The sequence below is a fragment of the Lygodium microphyllum genome, chromosome 11 (assembly GCF_053477565.2).
Source record: "Lygodium microphyllum isolate KBCC chromosome 11, Lygodium_microphyllum_v1.1.10, whole genome shotgun sequence".
In the NCBI taxonomy this organism is placed as follows: domain Eukaryota; kingdom Viridiplantae; phylum Streptophyta; class Polypodiopsida; order Schizaeales; family Lygodiaceae; genus Lygodium; species Lygodium microphyllum.
The window spans coordinates 77834589-77850639 of record NC_141145.1 but is presented as its reverse complement, the minus strand read 5'-3'; the positions used below and the strand labels follow the sequence as shown (position 1 = coordinate 77850639).

At 42.0% G+C, this 16051-nt stretch overlaps 1 protein-coding gene across 1 annotated transcript in view; it reads left to right on the top strand.

The window, feature by feature from the left end:
- Positions 1-2979, top strand: part of LOC148028992 (Peptidase M1 family protein) — a 42391-nt gene extending 39412 nt beyond the window's left edge. The window contains exons 22-33 of the mRNA XM_087687783.1: positions 88-197; positions 294-374; positions 467-653; positions 766-914; positions 1023-1161; positions 1242-1388; positions 1493-1574; positions 1656-1831; positions 1919-2029; positions 2111-2227; positions 2316-2387; positions 2514-2979. Of these exons, the coding sequence (XP_087543909.1) occupies positions 88-197; positions 294-374; positions 467-653; positions 766-914; positions 1023-1161; positions 1242-1388; positions 1493-1574; positions 1656-1831; positions 1919-2029; positions 2111-2227; positions 2316-2387; positions 2514-2594 (1452 nt within the window). The 3' untranslated portion in view covers positions 2595-2979. The remainder of the gene's footprint in view (positions 1-87; positions 198-293; positions 375-466; positions 654-765; positions 915-1022; positions 1162-1241; positions 1389-1492; positions 1575-1655; positions 1832-1918; positions 2030-2110; positions 2228-2315; positions 2388-2513) is intronic.
- Positions 2980-16051: the final 13072 nt, after the last annotated feature.

The window sequence follows — 16051 nt, the reverse complement described above, 5'->3', positions numbered from 1 at the left end:
ATCCTCTTTTAATGAATGAAAGTCAGTGAAAGTCCCTCAAATTACCATTCATTCCATCATGTTAAAGGCTATGGCTTTTGCTGCCAGGGAATGGACCTTTATTTTGAGCGGCATGATGGTGAGGCTGTTACTTGTGATGATTTTTTTGCTGCAATGAGAGATGCAAACAATGCGAGTCTCTCAAACTTCAAATTGTGGTATGTACAAGTTTTCAAGTACAATGCTGGTGTTTGTAAAGAAATGAAATCAGGAGGTAAGCTTTAACAGGCCAATTGCTGATGGGCGTTGTTCAGGTATTCACAAGCGGGAACACCAGTCTTGACTGTTGAAACCTCCTATGATCCTGTTTCTCATACATTTCGATTGAAGTGTCGGTGGGGGCGAATTTGAGATTGCAGTTGGAATTTTCCAAAATGTATTCAATGTGCAATAGTAGACTGAAACTTGGGGTGTATATATCTTGCAGACAGGAAGTACCATCTACTCCTGGACAGCCGACTAAAGAACCGATGCTGATACCATTGGCAATTGGATTGTTGGATAGTAAAGGACATGATTTGCCTCTTTCTTCTGTGTATGATGGAGAGTCACTGAAGTCTTTATCAAGCAGTACTGGTGGTCCTGTGACAACTGTTGTTCTTCGTGTGGAGAAGGTATAATATTAGATTTTTTTGTTGCATGCTCCACAAGTGTTGGCTGTATACAACTTCAATTAAGTCCTTTGCATCTGATGCAACTCACAAGTTTTTGCATAATACTCTCCAGACAGAACAGGAGTTTGCCTTCACTGATATACTGGAAAAACCCGTGCCATCTTTGCTACGAAACTTCAGTGCCCCAGTGCGACTTGTATCCGATCTGAGTGATGATGATCTTCTTTTCCTGCTGGCTCATGATTCTGATGAGTTTAACCGGTAAAAAGATCTTTTACTGAAGTTTGAGCATTGTGTTCGGTATAGGAGCAAGAGTTTTTTGTTTGGTTTGGAAGTGCTTGCCAACAAAATTCTTTGTCCATTTTACAGATGGGAAGCAGGACAAACCATGGGAAGGAAGCTGATTCTTGAACTAGTCAACTCCTTCCAGCGTGGTGAGGATTTGAAGGTTGATACTGGCTTTGTGAATGGTCTTCGCAGTATACTTTGTGACTCAAGCTTGGACAAGGTCAGTGTCTAGTTTGTTTGACTTGTGTTCATCCATCTGATTGCATCATCATCATTGATACATGGATTAGTTGTCTGCAGGAATTTGTTGCAAAGGCAATCACTTTACCTTCTGAGAGTGAGTTGATGGATCTGATGCCTGTAGCAGATCCAGATGCAGTTCATGCAGTGCGCCGCTTTGTTATAAAACAGACGGCTTCACAGCTGCGCCAAGAGTTTTTTGATACAGTACGTGTTTGGCCGTATACTTTGTTATCAATCATTTATGGATGCTGTCCAAGGAGAAGGGTGCAGCAGAAAGTTTACGGTTGTTTTTACATTTTTGCTGACAGGTGAATGCTAATTGGAGCAATGCACCATATATATTTGATCATGGAAATATGGCTAGACGGGCATTGAAAAACACTGCCTTAGGTAATGTTGCATGATGATTTTTTGGGTGGATTATTTTTTGCAGCAGCAATTTAAGGTCCTTCATATTCACTGCTTAAACAGCCTATCTTGGCTCCCTGAATGAACCGGAGACAACCGAGTTGGCTTTGAAAGAATACAAGGGAGCAACAAATATGACAGAACAATTTGCAGCTTTAGCAGCTCTTGCACAAAACCCTGGGAAACTTCGTTCAGAAGTCCTTTCTGATTTTTATGAGCAATGGAAAGGAGATGCTTTGGTAACTCTGTCAAATGATTGGTATCAAGTTGGTCCAGGAAGCTTGTTTAAGTATTGACTTATGGCAATTTTTTTTGCCATTTGCCAGGTCATCAACAAATGGCTCGCTTTACAAGCCATGTCTGATTCTCCTGGTAATTTGAAGAGTGTGAAGGCTCTCCTAGATCATCCTGCATTTGACGTGCGAAATCCCAACAAGGTATGAAGAACTTGGCACCTGCGTCTTTAGTGGTTTTATGTATGATAAATTAGAAAAAATATTTGACCTAGATGGGTGCAGGTATATGCACTTATTGGAGGGTTTTGCGGTTCAACGGTTAATTTCCATGAAAAAGATGGTTCTGGATATGAATTTCTTGGGGACATGGTTCTAAAGCTGGATAAGCTAAATCCCCAGGTATATGCTGTACTAGATTGCTAGGATAGATTACTGGTCTGATACCTTCTGTGTGAGATTTTGGTACTGACAAGACTTGGTTCCCCAGGTTGCCTCCCGAATGGTTTCATTCTTTTCTAGATGGAAGAGGTTTGATTCTGCTAGGCAAGACCTTGCAAAGGTTGTTTCTTTGCCTTGCTCTTCTCCCTTATCTGTGTGGATATGTGCGCCCCCCCTACACCACCACTATAGAGGAAGAGGAGGGAGCTTTGCTAAACAATTTTTTTATGTATATTTGTTATTGCAGGCTCAGCTGGAACGTATCGTCAAAGCAGAAGGTATCTCAGATAATGTCTACGAGATAGCATCAAAGAGTTTGGCAGTTTAAAGGTATCTCAGATAATGTCTACGAGATAGCATGAAAGAGTTTGGCAGTTTAAATTTGGCCTGCAAGCTGAATTGAGGAAGATCTTTGGAGAGTCAGAAGGATGTGATGTCAGTTACACATTTTACTCGTGTCTTCTTTTCTAGAAAGGGTTCATGACTTGATCAGTAAGCTATTAGCCCTGTCATCAGCGCACAAGAGGCCTAGTTCATGGCACTTGTGCCTTGCCATTGACAGTTTTACTTATTTGGGCAGTTGTATTTGTCCCTCTGGCATCAGCCAAGGCTTCTTTTTGTGCAAGATTGAAAGAGCAAGGGCACTGATACATTCATTATAATGTAAAGTTTGCCCAATGTAGCTTGCATATATATTTTAACGTTGGATGTCATATCATAGTGTCTAAAGATGGGTGGGTGATAGTAGTCTAATGTAGGTAATGTTCAAAGTGTTTGTTGAAGATGCACTATACATGCTTGCCCTTTGCCCTTGTGAAGGTCTCATGTGTACGTACCTACACATTGTTACACAGGTAGCATGCATGTGCATATGAGGACAAAACTAATCAAACAGGGAGAGCTGGGATACTCCTGGTGGGTTAAGGTTCTCTAGGCTTTCAAAATTGCTACTTTAAAGAAAGCCTTAATGGCAATAGATTAGTGGCCCCACTATAAGTCTGGATTGTCCGAGTATTTTTATGTGAGTACATTTCCCTAAATCTGTTAGATTGGTTAGACTTAGTTGTTCTTGCTGCTGGTATGTGACCTGTGGGGAATGTACCTTAGATATCTATCCATATGATTAAATAATGATTTCAGTGCAGTTACGAGTTGTTGTAACATGAAGACAAAGGAACAAGTCACCCTCACACCCCTATTGTAAGCAACCTTGTAAATATGAGCTCTTTTTTTAAACCTTTTGATGACAACAAGGATATCCTCTTTCTACCTACAGAGACCAACCATCAAAAGGCTTCTTACTGCTAGGAATATCACCAAACAAAAGAGACTCTCCAATTCCAGGTAAATCTGATGACTGCAGCTCGGATAATAGTCCATATTTTGTGTCCCCTCATCCCTACCTTAGGGGCGAGTCTCTAAATTAAGCAGCTTTCATAGTTTTCTCCTTATTGAATCTGGCTGACTCCATCCATTTGCTGATTACCTTCCACATAGCCTCTCTGTCCATGCAGCCCCAGAAGTAACAGCTGGAAAGGAGAGTGATCTAACCGCTTCCTAAGCCTGCCTTTTGCCTGAAACTTGCCTGCACTCATCCGCAGGATTAAATTCAGTCTAGTGGCTGAAGTGTCAGACCACTTTGTTTAGCTGCCTTTTCCAAGACCTGCAGTTAGCTAGCAGATAACACTTATGCCACTTCTGCCTTGCCCATAAAAAGAGACCATTGCTAGATTTGAAGAGATCTCTTGTTTGCTACATTTCCATACATACCTGCCAAATAGGGCTGCAATAAACTTTCAAGAGTTGACAGGGCAAACCTCCAGATCAAGGTGGGTGAGTCCTCTCTTCGGTGCTTGCACTGATCACAGGTCCGATTCTTTCTTGGTTCGCTAGCATGTAATGACCCACACATCTTCCTATATTTGGAGGCCCTTGAGTGGCCTTGGCAATCCTAGGACTTTATTGGGCATGCATGATCCTTGTACGAGTATGGGGCGAACCAGATGTTGGGCAGGAAGGAGCATGGTAACTGTGAAACATTTCGTACTTGCAAAGTTGCGTTTTATCATGAAATGTTTCATCCTTGGGAAGGTCCTAAGTAAAAGGCTACATGAAATGGTAGAATAACACATATAAGATACAATTATTCAGCAGGTTTTAATAGAAATTACTTTTTCCCTTTGGAGTGAAATGAGTATGTGAAACGTGGCATACCGAAACACTTCGCTGGAGAAATGTGTTTTCCATTTTACAGTTAACGAAACACATTTCGTGGTTACCATAGCGTTAGGAGGGATCACCTCAATTATTTGTGGCATCAAGCATTCGTTCATGTCAATTAATTCCTTCTATGGTTTAACAGGTCTCTGCTTTATTTTTTACAATATTTTGGCACGTGTCCTTTTCAACATTAAAGCATCTTTGCAATTGAGATCAGTCCACTTGCCACCAAGGTCATTTTGTTGCTTGACCTTTGATTGCTAAGCTTTATGGTTGCCCATTTACAAATGAAAGGTCCCCAAGTGAGAACTAGGAGCCAAGAGTGACACTTAAGGATGCATTGTTTTGAGGTTATACACGATCCAAGATATAAATAATAACATAGATCACTTTTTGACTTGCATTAAATCCTATCGCAGCTTGAAGTGCTAAAAAGTGATGCATGTTGTGTAAACTTGGCAGTAACTTAAGTGGGTGTGAATTGCTTTTGATGGAGTTTTGTAAGTTCCAGTTAGGACGACTCTACTTGTACTTTGTAGTTAAATACTTGAAACTCATTGAATTTGTGATAGAACCCACCTAGAGCTTTAAGCTTAGTAGCTCTACTTACCTCAGTCCAAGGGATAGGTTGGAAGTTGAAGTGCAGGAAATTGGTTGTATCTCGCATATTGTTGTCGTGGTATCTTGCTCTTGGCTCGCATGCAGGCCAAACGTGGGAGGGAGGATGCACCTATGGAAGAACCCTTGAAGATCTTGAGGGCCAACGGTGACGGTGGCATGGAAGTAGACACATATGGAACTCATGCAAAGGAAAAAGGACATGCGTTGTCCTCTGGCCAAAGCCTTTATCAATGATATGGCCAAGGTCAGCTTTGCTCAAAAGCAAGCTCTTTCACAAAATGTTGAGAAGATGCACAATGTGGAGATGTAGCTATCCATGGACATTTTTTGTCGTAGCTATTATGATCTCTCTTCTTTTGGGTTGTATGTTTTTTTCATGGAGTGTGCTTCTAACAATGAGTAATCCTCATGTTGGTTTTAATAGCACCTATCAAGCTCATCGTAGTTTGGTAAACTACAAATTCATTGGCAAAGGCTTCTATAAGGTTTTGGTTGGTTTGCTTGTTGAATCATTTGATGAATCATTTGTAAAAAATGGAATAGAGGTTTGGGCTTCTTGTGCTATTTCATCATCTTCTCCTATTTCTTGTTGTAGGGAAAGCGGATGCATGCGATTATTGAGTTTTGCAAGCGGCATGGGTGACATAAAGCTAAAGTGGGGAGAATGCAACTTGATTAAGCTCAACAATGTTGTTGCTCTACAATGCTCACCTAGGGATTCTATTTTACTTAATCTCTTGCAAAACATTGAAGCTTTCATTAGAAGTAGGGAACTTCATAGGATTGTAGGTCTTAAGATGCAATTGAAAACTAATGCACTTCTAATGTAAGAAGCTCCAACCTTTGCATATCTAAGTGCTCCCAAGTAGAAGCAAAAAATAGAGATCTTGACAATGATTGAAGATGAGGATGGTAAGAAATATTTTGATGATGAAGGCATCTCAATTGTGTTTAAGAAATATCTTTATGTTATTGTTGGTCTTCCCTTTGAGACCTCCAAGGATTGGAAGAGAAGGATTGGTGATTTTTTTGCAGCATATGAACAACTTTGTTAGCCATGAGGTCTAAGTTGGCTCAACAAATAGTTAATTATTGGAAGTAACTTATCCAATCCAATGGAAAGGAGCCTCTAGAGACAAAGCAAATGCCTCACGGTTTCTTAACCTATGGCTTACCCCCTATGCTTATGAGGATGGATCTACTCTTGCAAGTAGCAATCAAAGGCTTTGTTTTTAGTTACAAAACAAAGGCATACGTTGCTTGCATGACATTTGGGATGAAAACACAAAGTCGATTTTGCCAATGGCTTTGATTGTCGGATAGTTTGTACTAAATGGGTAGGAGGTGAAGTGCAAGATACTCGATGGAGCTCCACTATGCTTCAATGAAGATGTAGGTTTAAAGAGGAGCAAACATAGCATGTGTGGGTACAATTAGTTGTAATGCTTTAGGTTTTTCAAATAGATATATATCAAAATATGGTAAAAGACCCTAAAGGGTACGTTCACACCTATACATGGGGGTAGGCATGGTGGCCTTTTATTCCCAACAACCTCCCACCTAAAGGCAGCATGCCTGAAGGTAGAGAAAAGAATCAGTTAAGTCTAAGTATGTACAAATATGAAAATGCTATATCTATCCAACTCCCATCATTTGGCGGCAATGAGCAAATTGCTTTGTTGGAAGACCTTTCGTGAGAAGGTCGGCAAGGTTATCATTTGTATGTACCTTAGATAAGCTCAATGCTCTTGTTGTCAACTACACCCTTGATAAAGTGATACTTCACTTAGAGAAGAGATTCACATGGGTAGAAAATAAGGGATCCCCTTGATTTTTAGTTTATAAATAGGTGGACAAATGTTTGATTAATCAATAGTGAAGAGTTTAAAAATTTGAGTGAATATTAAGAGAAGTCTATTTTTAAGCAAATTTAAGATCAAAATATGTGAATTTTTGTATATATAGGCTATTTTTTGAGATTTTAAGCTTAAAAAATTCGCTCAGTGACTAAGAAAACCTTCAAAAACTAGCATTAGGGCTAAAATTTGGCCCTATTTCTACCTGAGCTTCTTGTAATGCCCAGCTCTCCTACTAGATGTGAAAGCCATAAGGCCTCCTTGCATGCCTTAATGGCATCCACATACTCTATCTTTGTAGTAGACAGTGCAACACACTTTTGTAGCCTCGATATCCAAGAGATTGCTCCCCTTGTAAAGGTGAATACATACCCTAAAGTAGACTTTTTACAGTTAGCATGACTGGCATAGTTTGCATCCATAAAGCCAATGATAGATGCGTTTTGCTTTCCAAAGCAGATGCACAATCCTTTGTGTCCTTAAAGTATCTCATGATATCCTTCACTGCTTCCCAATGCTTTTTGCTAGGGTGTGCCATGTACTTGCTAACCACTCTCACTGCAAATGCTATGTTAAGACGTGTAGCAACAATAACATACATCAAGTTGCCAACAATAGTTGAAGCATACAGAATCTTGGCCATTTCATTCTTTTCATCATTAGATGTAGGTTTGTCCTTTTGCATTGAGTTTCACATATGGAGGCAATGGTACATCAATCACTTTCCGCCCTCCATATTTAAATGCTACAAAATCTTGGATATATACTCTTGCTGTGACAGATAGAGGAGACCCTTCGTCGATCTGCCTTGAGTATATGCATCTCAAGAATATGATTTGCCTCACTAGAAGCAACTTTCATATAATAAACCCATTTGCATGGTAGTATTTACTGTCCTTTAGAAAAATGCACCAAATCCCAAGTGCTATTCTTCTAATGAGATTCCATCTCTGACAGGATAGCCTTATGCCACTTCTTGCTGTCCTATTGGTCCATTGCTTCCTTCAAACATGATGGTTCACCATAATTAGTCAACATGACATAATCAACATCATTACTAAGCACCATGGAAAAATCTATTTAGTTGCCTTGAAGGTCGGGTCGACCTACATACCAAAGGTTCATCATTTGCTGGTTGTGGGGCTTGCAAATTTGCATTTACAACTTGATATCTAGAAATTTCAGCATGCTGTCCTACCATTTTCGGTTGTTCTAACTGTGCGTTTTCCTTCTGAGACTGTGCTACATCATGGGCAACTCCTTGCCGATCATTTTCAGCATCGTTCCTTGCATTTTTAGGGTCATTTATAGCAGGTATCCGCTCCTATCAAATGAGAATTCTTTGCTATCCAATAGGTACATCTTCTCGGAATACAACCCTTTTGAACTTCTCTCTCTTTTCAGGTTGTTTATGCATGCAATCTTCTTGGAAGATAACATCATTGCTACATACTACTTTCTTTTCTTGGGATCCCATAATCAATATCCCATTTCACCCTCACACATGTCCTAGGAAAATGCATTTATAGGACTTTGGCTCAAGTTTGTTGCGTTCTTTCTTACGAATATACACAAATACTTGGTAGCCAAACACTCTCAAGTGAGCATATGAAAGTGGCTTTCCCAACCGCACTTCCTGAGGGACTCTCCCCCCCTCTTTTCCCAAAGACCTATTTAGTGATCAATTTATCAAGTGAATAGTTGTCATAACATCCTTTGCCCAAAAACCATGAGGTAATGCAACATAAAATAGCATAGTGGGGACCGATATTATCCTATATGGTCCTCTTTATTTGCTCTATGACTCCATTTTGGGGTGGATTATGAGGGGCAATGAGCTCCCTCTTTATCCCTTTATTGTCACAAAAGTTCAGTATTCCCTAACATTGGCAGAGCAAAGACACTTGAGTGTCTTATTAGTCATATTTTGAACCAATACCATGGATTTCTTGAATTTATCCAAAGCTTATGACAAATAGAATAATTTATACTTTGCGTCTAGCATCATCAACAAAAGTGATAAAGTACTTCTTTTCCCCTAGAGAAAATTATGGGAGCTCTCGCTTAACTGCCAAGACCCACAGACTGCTTTGAAAGGTTAGAAGGATCGAAGCTTGCACTGAGAGCTATGGCAGGAGAGCAAGAGTAAGAAAGAGAGAGATAAGAAATGGGAACTCCAACAGTCACAATGTGTGACCGGGCCTTCCTTTATTCAAACTGTCACTAAAAGAATAAAGAATAAAGTGATGGTGACGGGCGCCCGCCACCTGCAGTGTGCAGTGGTGGTGACTGTCAGTGTAGTAATACACGGGCGGCTAGGCGAAGGCACCTTTACCCCCAACAAACTCCCACTTTAAGGCGAAACTGCCCTAGTGAGGAGTGAAAAGAAAAAGAAAAAGACAGTACAACATGTATACATGCACAATATGATGAGAAAAGACGTCATCTCATCCCACGCCCATCAACCTCTTGAGGAAGGCAAAGTGCTCTGTAGAGAGGCTTTTCGTGAGCAGATCTGCAGGATTCTGGTGAGTCGAGATCTTGACAAGATCAATAGACTTGTCCTCAATGACCCCACGTATAAAGTGATACCTCACCTCAATGTGTTTTGTCTTCGCATGGAAGACTAGATTCTTGGCTAGCTGAATAACACTCATAGAATCCGAATGCAGTGTAGGGATAGCATCAGTACCAAGGTCATCAACCAAATGACCCAACCAAATGGTCTCCTTGCTAGTCTCAGTGGCTGCAACATACTCAACCTTTGTAGTAGAAAGGACCGTGCATTTCTGCACCCTGGACATCCAAGAAATAGCACCTCCAGCATAGGTGAATACATAGCCGGAAGTGAACTTCCTACTATCTGCATGTCCTGCATAATTAGAGTTAGTGTACCCCACGACTCCTATATCGTGGCTACCATAGCATATGCACATATCTGTAGTGCCCTTCAGGTACCTCATGATACCCTTCATGGCATCCCAATGCTTCTTGCCAGGTGTAGCCATATAGCGTGCCACAACATCAACTGCAAAGGCAATATCTAGACGAGTGGCTATTATGGCATATATAAGACTGCCCACTGTGGATATATATGGAATCTTGGCCATCTCGGCCCTCTGCTCATCTGTCTGCGGACAATCAGCCTGTAATACCTTTACATAAGAAGGCAATGGACAGCCAATAGGCTTTACGTCCTGCATGCGGAAGTGCTCAAGGACTTTATGAATGTACTCCCTTTGTGACAAGTAGAGGAGTCCCTGATGCTTGTCATGTCTAATGCGCATACCAAGTATGTGAGCGGCCTGTCCCAGATCTTTCATCTCAAAGCTCTTCTTGAGCTGAGCCTTAAGAGCATCTAACTCATCATGAGCTTTTCCTGCTATATCAGCATATCATCCACATAGAGTACTAAAATCAATAAAGAACCATCACGGGCTTTCTTCGTGTAAAGACACGAATCCATAGCACTCCTGCTGTAGCCCTGTGATTGCATAAAGGCATCAAACTTATGATACCACTCCCTAGGTGCCTGCTTCAAGCCATGAAGACTTTTCTTCAATTTGCACACCAGGTGCTCCCTGCCAAGTTCTGCAAAGCCCTTAGGTTGCTCCATATAGATCTCATCATGCAAGTTCCCATGTAAGAAAGCCGTCTTGACATCCATTTGGTATAAATCCAAGTCAAGTTGGCAACTAAAGCCAAGACTAAGCGTAGGGTGGTCATCTTAACCACAGGAGAAAAGACCTCATCAAAGTCCACACCATGCTCCTGCTTAAAACCCTTTGCTACCAATCTAGCCTTGTATGCCGGCTTAGGGTGTCTAGGGGTACTTTTCAGCTTGTACACCCACTTGCATGGCAAAGCCTTCTTGCTCGTAAGCAATGAAACCAAATCCCAAGTGTCATTCTTATGCAAGGAGTCTATCTCAGACTGCATAGCCCTCTCCTAGGAGTGACTGTCACCCCTGCGCATAGCCTCATCATAAGTGAAAGGCTCTCCTGCATCTGTAACCAAGACATAATGCATCGAGGGCTGAAATCTATCAGGTGGACATCTGTCTCTAGTAGACCGGTCTTATGGCAGGCTCTACTGCATGCCCAGCTGCCTGTCCAACACCCTGACCATGAGCATCTGCTACAGCTGTAGGCTGTACAACTAGCTGTGCGGGAGCTCTTGGCTCCTCCTAAAATATGACCCTGTGGATCTCAACAACTCTCTCAGGCTGCCGATGCATCTTGCCTTCATGGAAGACTACATCATGACTGCGGATGACTTTCTGCGCCTACGGATCCTAGAGACGGTAACCTATCCCGCTTGCATCCCCATAACCAAGGAAAATGCATTTGACACTTTCAGGATCCAGCTTACTTCTCTTGTCCCTGGGAACATGGCAAAATGTCTCACATCCAAAGACACGTAGATGCGCATAAGAGGGAGGTTTTCCAATCCATACCTCCTCTGCAACCTGGAAATCCAAACCACTGAAAGGTGATCTGTTTATGACATGCACAATTGAACTAACTGCCTCAGCCCAAAAGCTCTGTGGTAGGCCTACATGGCTAAGCATACTGCATACACGCTCCTAGATGGTTCTATTCATCCGCTCAGCCAAACCATTCTAGGGGGCGGTCAACTGACGCTTAATACCCCTCTCATCACATAACTGCTAAAAAGCACATGAGACATACTCACCGCCATTATCTGTCCTTAGGCATTTTAGCCTATACCCAGAGAGACTGGTTCTCAACCAATGCAAGCTATCTCTGAAACACAGCCAAGACATCGGATTTTAGATAAGCCCAAACTTTTTGTGAAAAATTATCTATGAAAGTAAAAAAATACTTGGCACCACCCATAGACTGACAAGGCATGGGTCCACAGACATCCGAATGTACCAATACCAAGGGCTCACTCATGCGTGGCCTACCAGACTTCTTATGTGTAGACCTAGTCTGCCTGCCATAAAGACAATGCTCACATGAATCAAAACATGCATAATCAAGGGGCGGTAAGTACTGCAAACCAGAAAGCATTTTCATTCCCTTCAAAGACATATGGCCCAAATGGCCATGCCAAAGAGATACATGTGGGATAGAATCCACAGACAAAACATGATCAAGGGAAGAAGCGGATACAATAAAGAGATAGAGGCTGCTAGCCTTGGCACCTCTCGCAATCACAAGTCTGCCAATGAGTTATCTTCCATGCAGAGTCTCCAAAAGATACATGATAACCTGCGTCATCAAGCTGTCCAGCTGACATGAGATTGCGTGTCAAAGCATGTACATGACATACATCTTGCATAACAAAACTCTTGCCAGAAGAAAACTACAGCCTAACATCAGCAATGCCCACAATATCAAGGGCTGTCGTCACCCAAGCATATAGAACCCGAAACAGTACGGTATGAATGAAACCACTCTCGGCAAGGTGTCACATGAAAGGATGCACCTAAGTCCAAGATCCAAAACTGTGCATACATAGAGTGTATCTCTGTCATTTGCGAAGCACTAGAAGAAGCTGCAAGGATATAATCATCATTAACATTCTCAGGCTGCATAACATTGATCTCTTCAATTTTAACACTGGACTTTGTAGGCACTATACTGCAATCAGAAGACTTATCCTACACTTTGTCTTTCCCCTTATCTTTGCACCTTTCATTGCGCAGTTCATTGCATTGTGGCATAATATGGCCCTTTTTTCTGCAATGGTGACAAGTAACATCTGCATTCCTGCCACAGGATTTGCTATGTGACTTCCCACGAGACTTGGATCGCGATTTCTGAGAATCCCGTCCACAGCCACTGCCACTGCTATGCTTTCCATATCCATCATTCCTGCCTCTAACTGTCATAGCATGCGACACATGAGAGGCATCCAAATTCTTACAATTAACCTCTTCCTACAGAAGAGTATTCTCAACATCAGATAATTTCAAGGTAGCAATAGAGGCACATAATGCAGCGCGGAATACATCCCATGACTCATTAAGAGTACCAAGCAAGAAAAGAGGAGTGAGATCCTCTGCAAAAGTGATGTCCTGCGAAGTCAAGTTGTTGAGTATAGCATGGAACTGGATCAAGTCAGTAGACATAGTTACATTCTCCTTCATGCGCAGATCCATAAGTTGTTTCAGCCAATACATCTGACGACTCGCTGGATTTTTCTTGTCATAGAGATTCTTGATTTTATCCCACAACTACCATACACTCTGTTCTTTCTCAAATACATTGTAATGAACCTGTTCTATGAGAGACAATACAATAGTGGACTTGCATAGCTCATCAAGCTCAAGCCATTCCTCATCTGGCATAGTTGCAGGCGGATGCCCGCTCAACCTCAATGGTTTGATCTGCGATTTCTGCACCAACACTTGCCAAATCCGGCTCTTCCAAAATAAGAGTAATTCGTACCATCAAGCTTAGTGATGTTGAAAATAGCATGATCAGGATGAACTCACCATAATGCAGGCTAAAAGACTGTAGACAATTCAAAACTGCTTGCTGTTTACTGTAGAAAATGATAAAAAAATCACCAAAATTGAGAGAAAATGGTGAGAAAAGTGTAACCAAAGCTGTTGCCCACCAAGTACTAGTGAAAGTACATCATTTCAGAATATTTTAGTATGAACGATCCATGTCAATCTGGAGCTATATGCTTGCTATAATAAATGACAAACATGATACTATGAGAGGCAATTGCTGACCAATTCACTGCACTAAGTCAAGAAATGACAGCCAAGACACAACCAGCCATAAACGGGCATAAATCAGCACCAAACAGTCATCAAGACCCTGAGCAAACACCCAAACATGTCACCAAAGCATCCATAAGTGAGTAGGCATACACCTTGGACAATAGGGCAATGTATACATAACACTAGCAAGACCTGACACCAGTAGGTGTATGCTCACAAGAGTGCAAAGCCCAAGCTTAGGTCAAAAGCAACTCCAAGATATCATTGCATGAACCATGCAACATTTAAGTGTAAGAGATCCCAAAGTCTCAAGTATCTGCAAAATGCTCAAAATAGCATCAAAGCCAAGTAATCAAGACAATGCCTCAATAGCATCCAAGGTCGTAATGGAAAAAGCCAAGTCGTAATGGAAAAATCCAAGTCAATGTCCAACTGCTCAAGGGAATACTCAAATGAATGTTGAGACGAGCTCAAACAACTGCCATCCACAGCCAAAGCATAAAGCATTCACCAAGACGTCATAACCCGTACTGGGTAGCTTAGGCATAAACCATGTCATAGATGAAATGCCAGCTGCAAAGAAGTGACAGTCAAACCCAAATCTCAGCTCAAAAGCATTCGGGAGCATAAACAAGGCATGTGGCATAGTCCAAATACATCATGACATCATACCAAGTAGCTGGGAGCACCCCATGACCAATAGGCATAACCCAACTGTAGCATAAATAGCTTAAGCCCTGAAGTTTCCAGCAGCATATAACCTCTATAAATTGAGCAAATCAGTGCTCAATCCAAGCTCAAATACATTCCCGTATGTATAGGCACCAACCGGGCATAATCGGGCATCAAATGCCAAGACCTGTAAGCATAAAATTGAAGTAATAGGTGATTGCCCTGTTTTGGACAGATCTGGGATTGTTCAAAATAGTCAATGTCTGAGCTAAATCAGCTCCAAATGCGTCTCACATAAGAGGCATAACATTCACAAGTGATCCGGTATCAATAGACATCAGTAGAAGCATCACATAAGCCATAGGCATACAGATACATGCTGTCTTAGACCTGAAATCTATTGCAGAATATTATGTCATCATAATTTGGCAAATTTGACATCACCATCGTTTTCGGAGCATGCCAAAACCCCAACTTAGACTCTTATCTTGCTTGAATCGGGTTCCGAATGCCCGAGATATGACAAAAAAAGTGATTTTTGGGCTAGATTTTGAAACATGCGCAAAAAAAAAGTGAGCCGACTGGGGGGTTTGCTGTCTCACATGTCAACAATGGGGCCCAAAGGGGGCACAAATGGGGCACAAATGGGGGCCAAAGAAGGCCTACACCAAGCCTCAGCAAGCCTTGATAGGCTGGAAGCAAGATCCAGGTGAAGGAAACTCCAAGAGGTATGAGCTATGGTTGCCCACAACCTGTGAAAACCCTGTTTACCTAGACCTGTGGACTGAAGTAAAACTCTAAAATAATGAAGCAATACCTCAATGTCAATGCCTTGATGGTGCCTCAATAGGCCGCGAAGAAGCTCGGGAAGCCGAGGAGTGACGGGAGCTCAAGAGAATGAGCTATGGCTGCCGGGAAGGAGACCCAATGCGAGTGGGGAGTCAATGGGAAGCTAAGAATGCCACGAGCCAAGCTGAAGAGTCAGGAAGCTATGCTCTGATACCAGTTGAAAGGTGAGAAGGATCAAAGCTTGCACTCGAGAGCTATGGCGGGAGAGCAAGAGCAAGAAAGAGAAACAAGAAATGGAAACTCCAACAGTCACAATATGTGATCGGGCCTTTCTTTATTCAAACTGTCACTAAAAGAATAAAGAATAAAGTGACGGTGACGGGCGTCCGCCACCTGCAGTGTGCAATGGCGGTGTCTATCAGTGTAGTAATACACAGGCGGCTAGGCGGAGGCGCCTTTACCCCCAACACGCTTATTGCTTCAAGCATTTCAAGCAAAGTGTAATGGCTACCACTCATATAGGCATACACGCTCTCACACTTACGAATGTAGTAAGCTTATCTCCATTCTCGATCGAGTTGCCTCCTCCCTTAAGCACTCTGGTAGTTCCACAATCCAAGGTACAAGCTCAATCCTCAAGCTCCAAGCTTCATGCTCCATTGCCATACGGAAGACAAGAGAAGAGAAGAGAAGAAGAAGAAGAGAGGAGAAGATGGAGAGCTTGTCCACCATGGTCCCTCACCCTCACATACTCCCTCCCTCACTTCCTCACACTCCCTCTCTCAATCACGAGCTCAAACAAGCAAGAATAAGAAGAAGAAGAGAAGAGACGAGAAGAGAAGAGAAGAGAAGAGGCAGTTTTGGACACACACATGAAAGGTGAGAATGATCAAAGATTGCTTGGAAGAGCTATGGTGGGAGAGC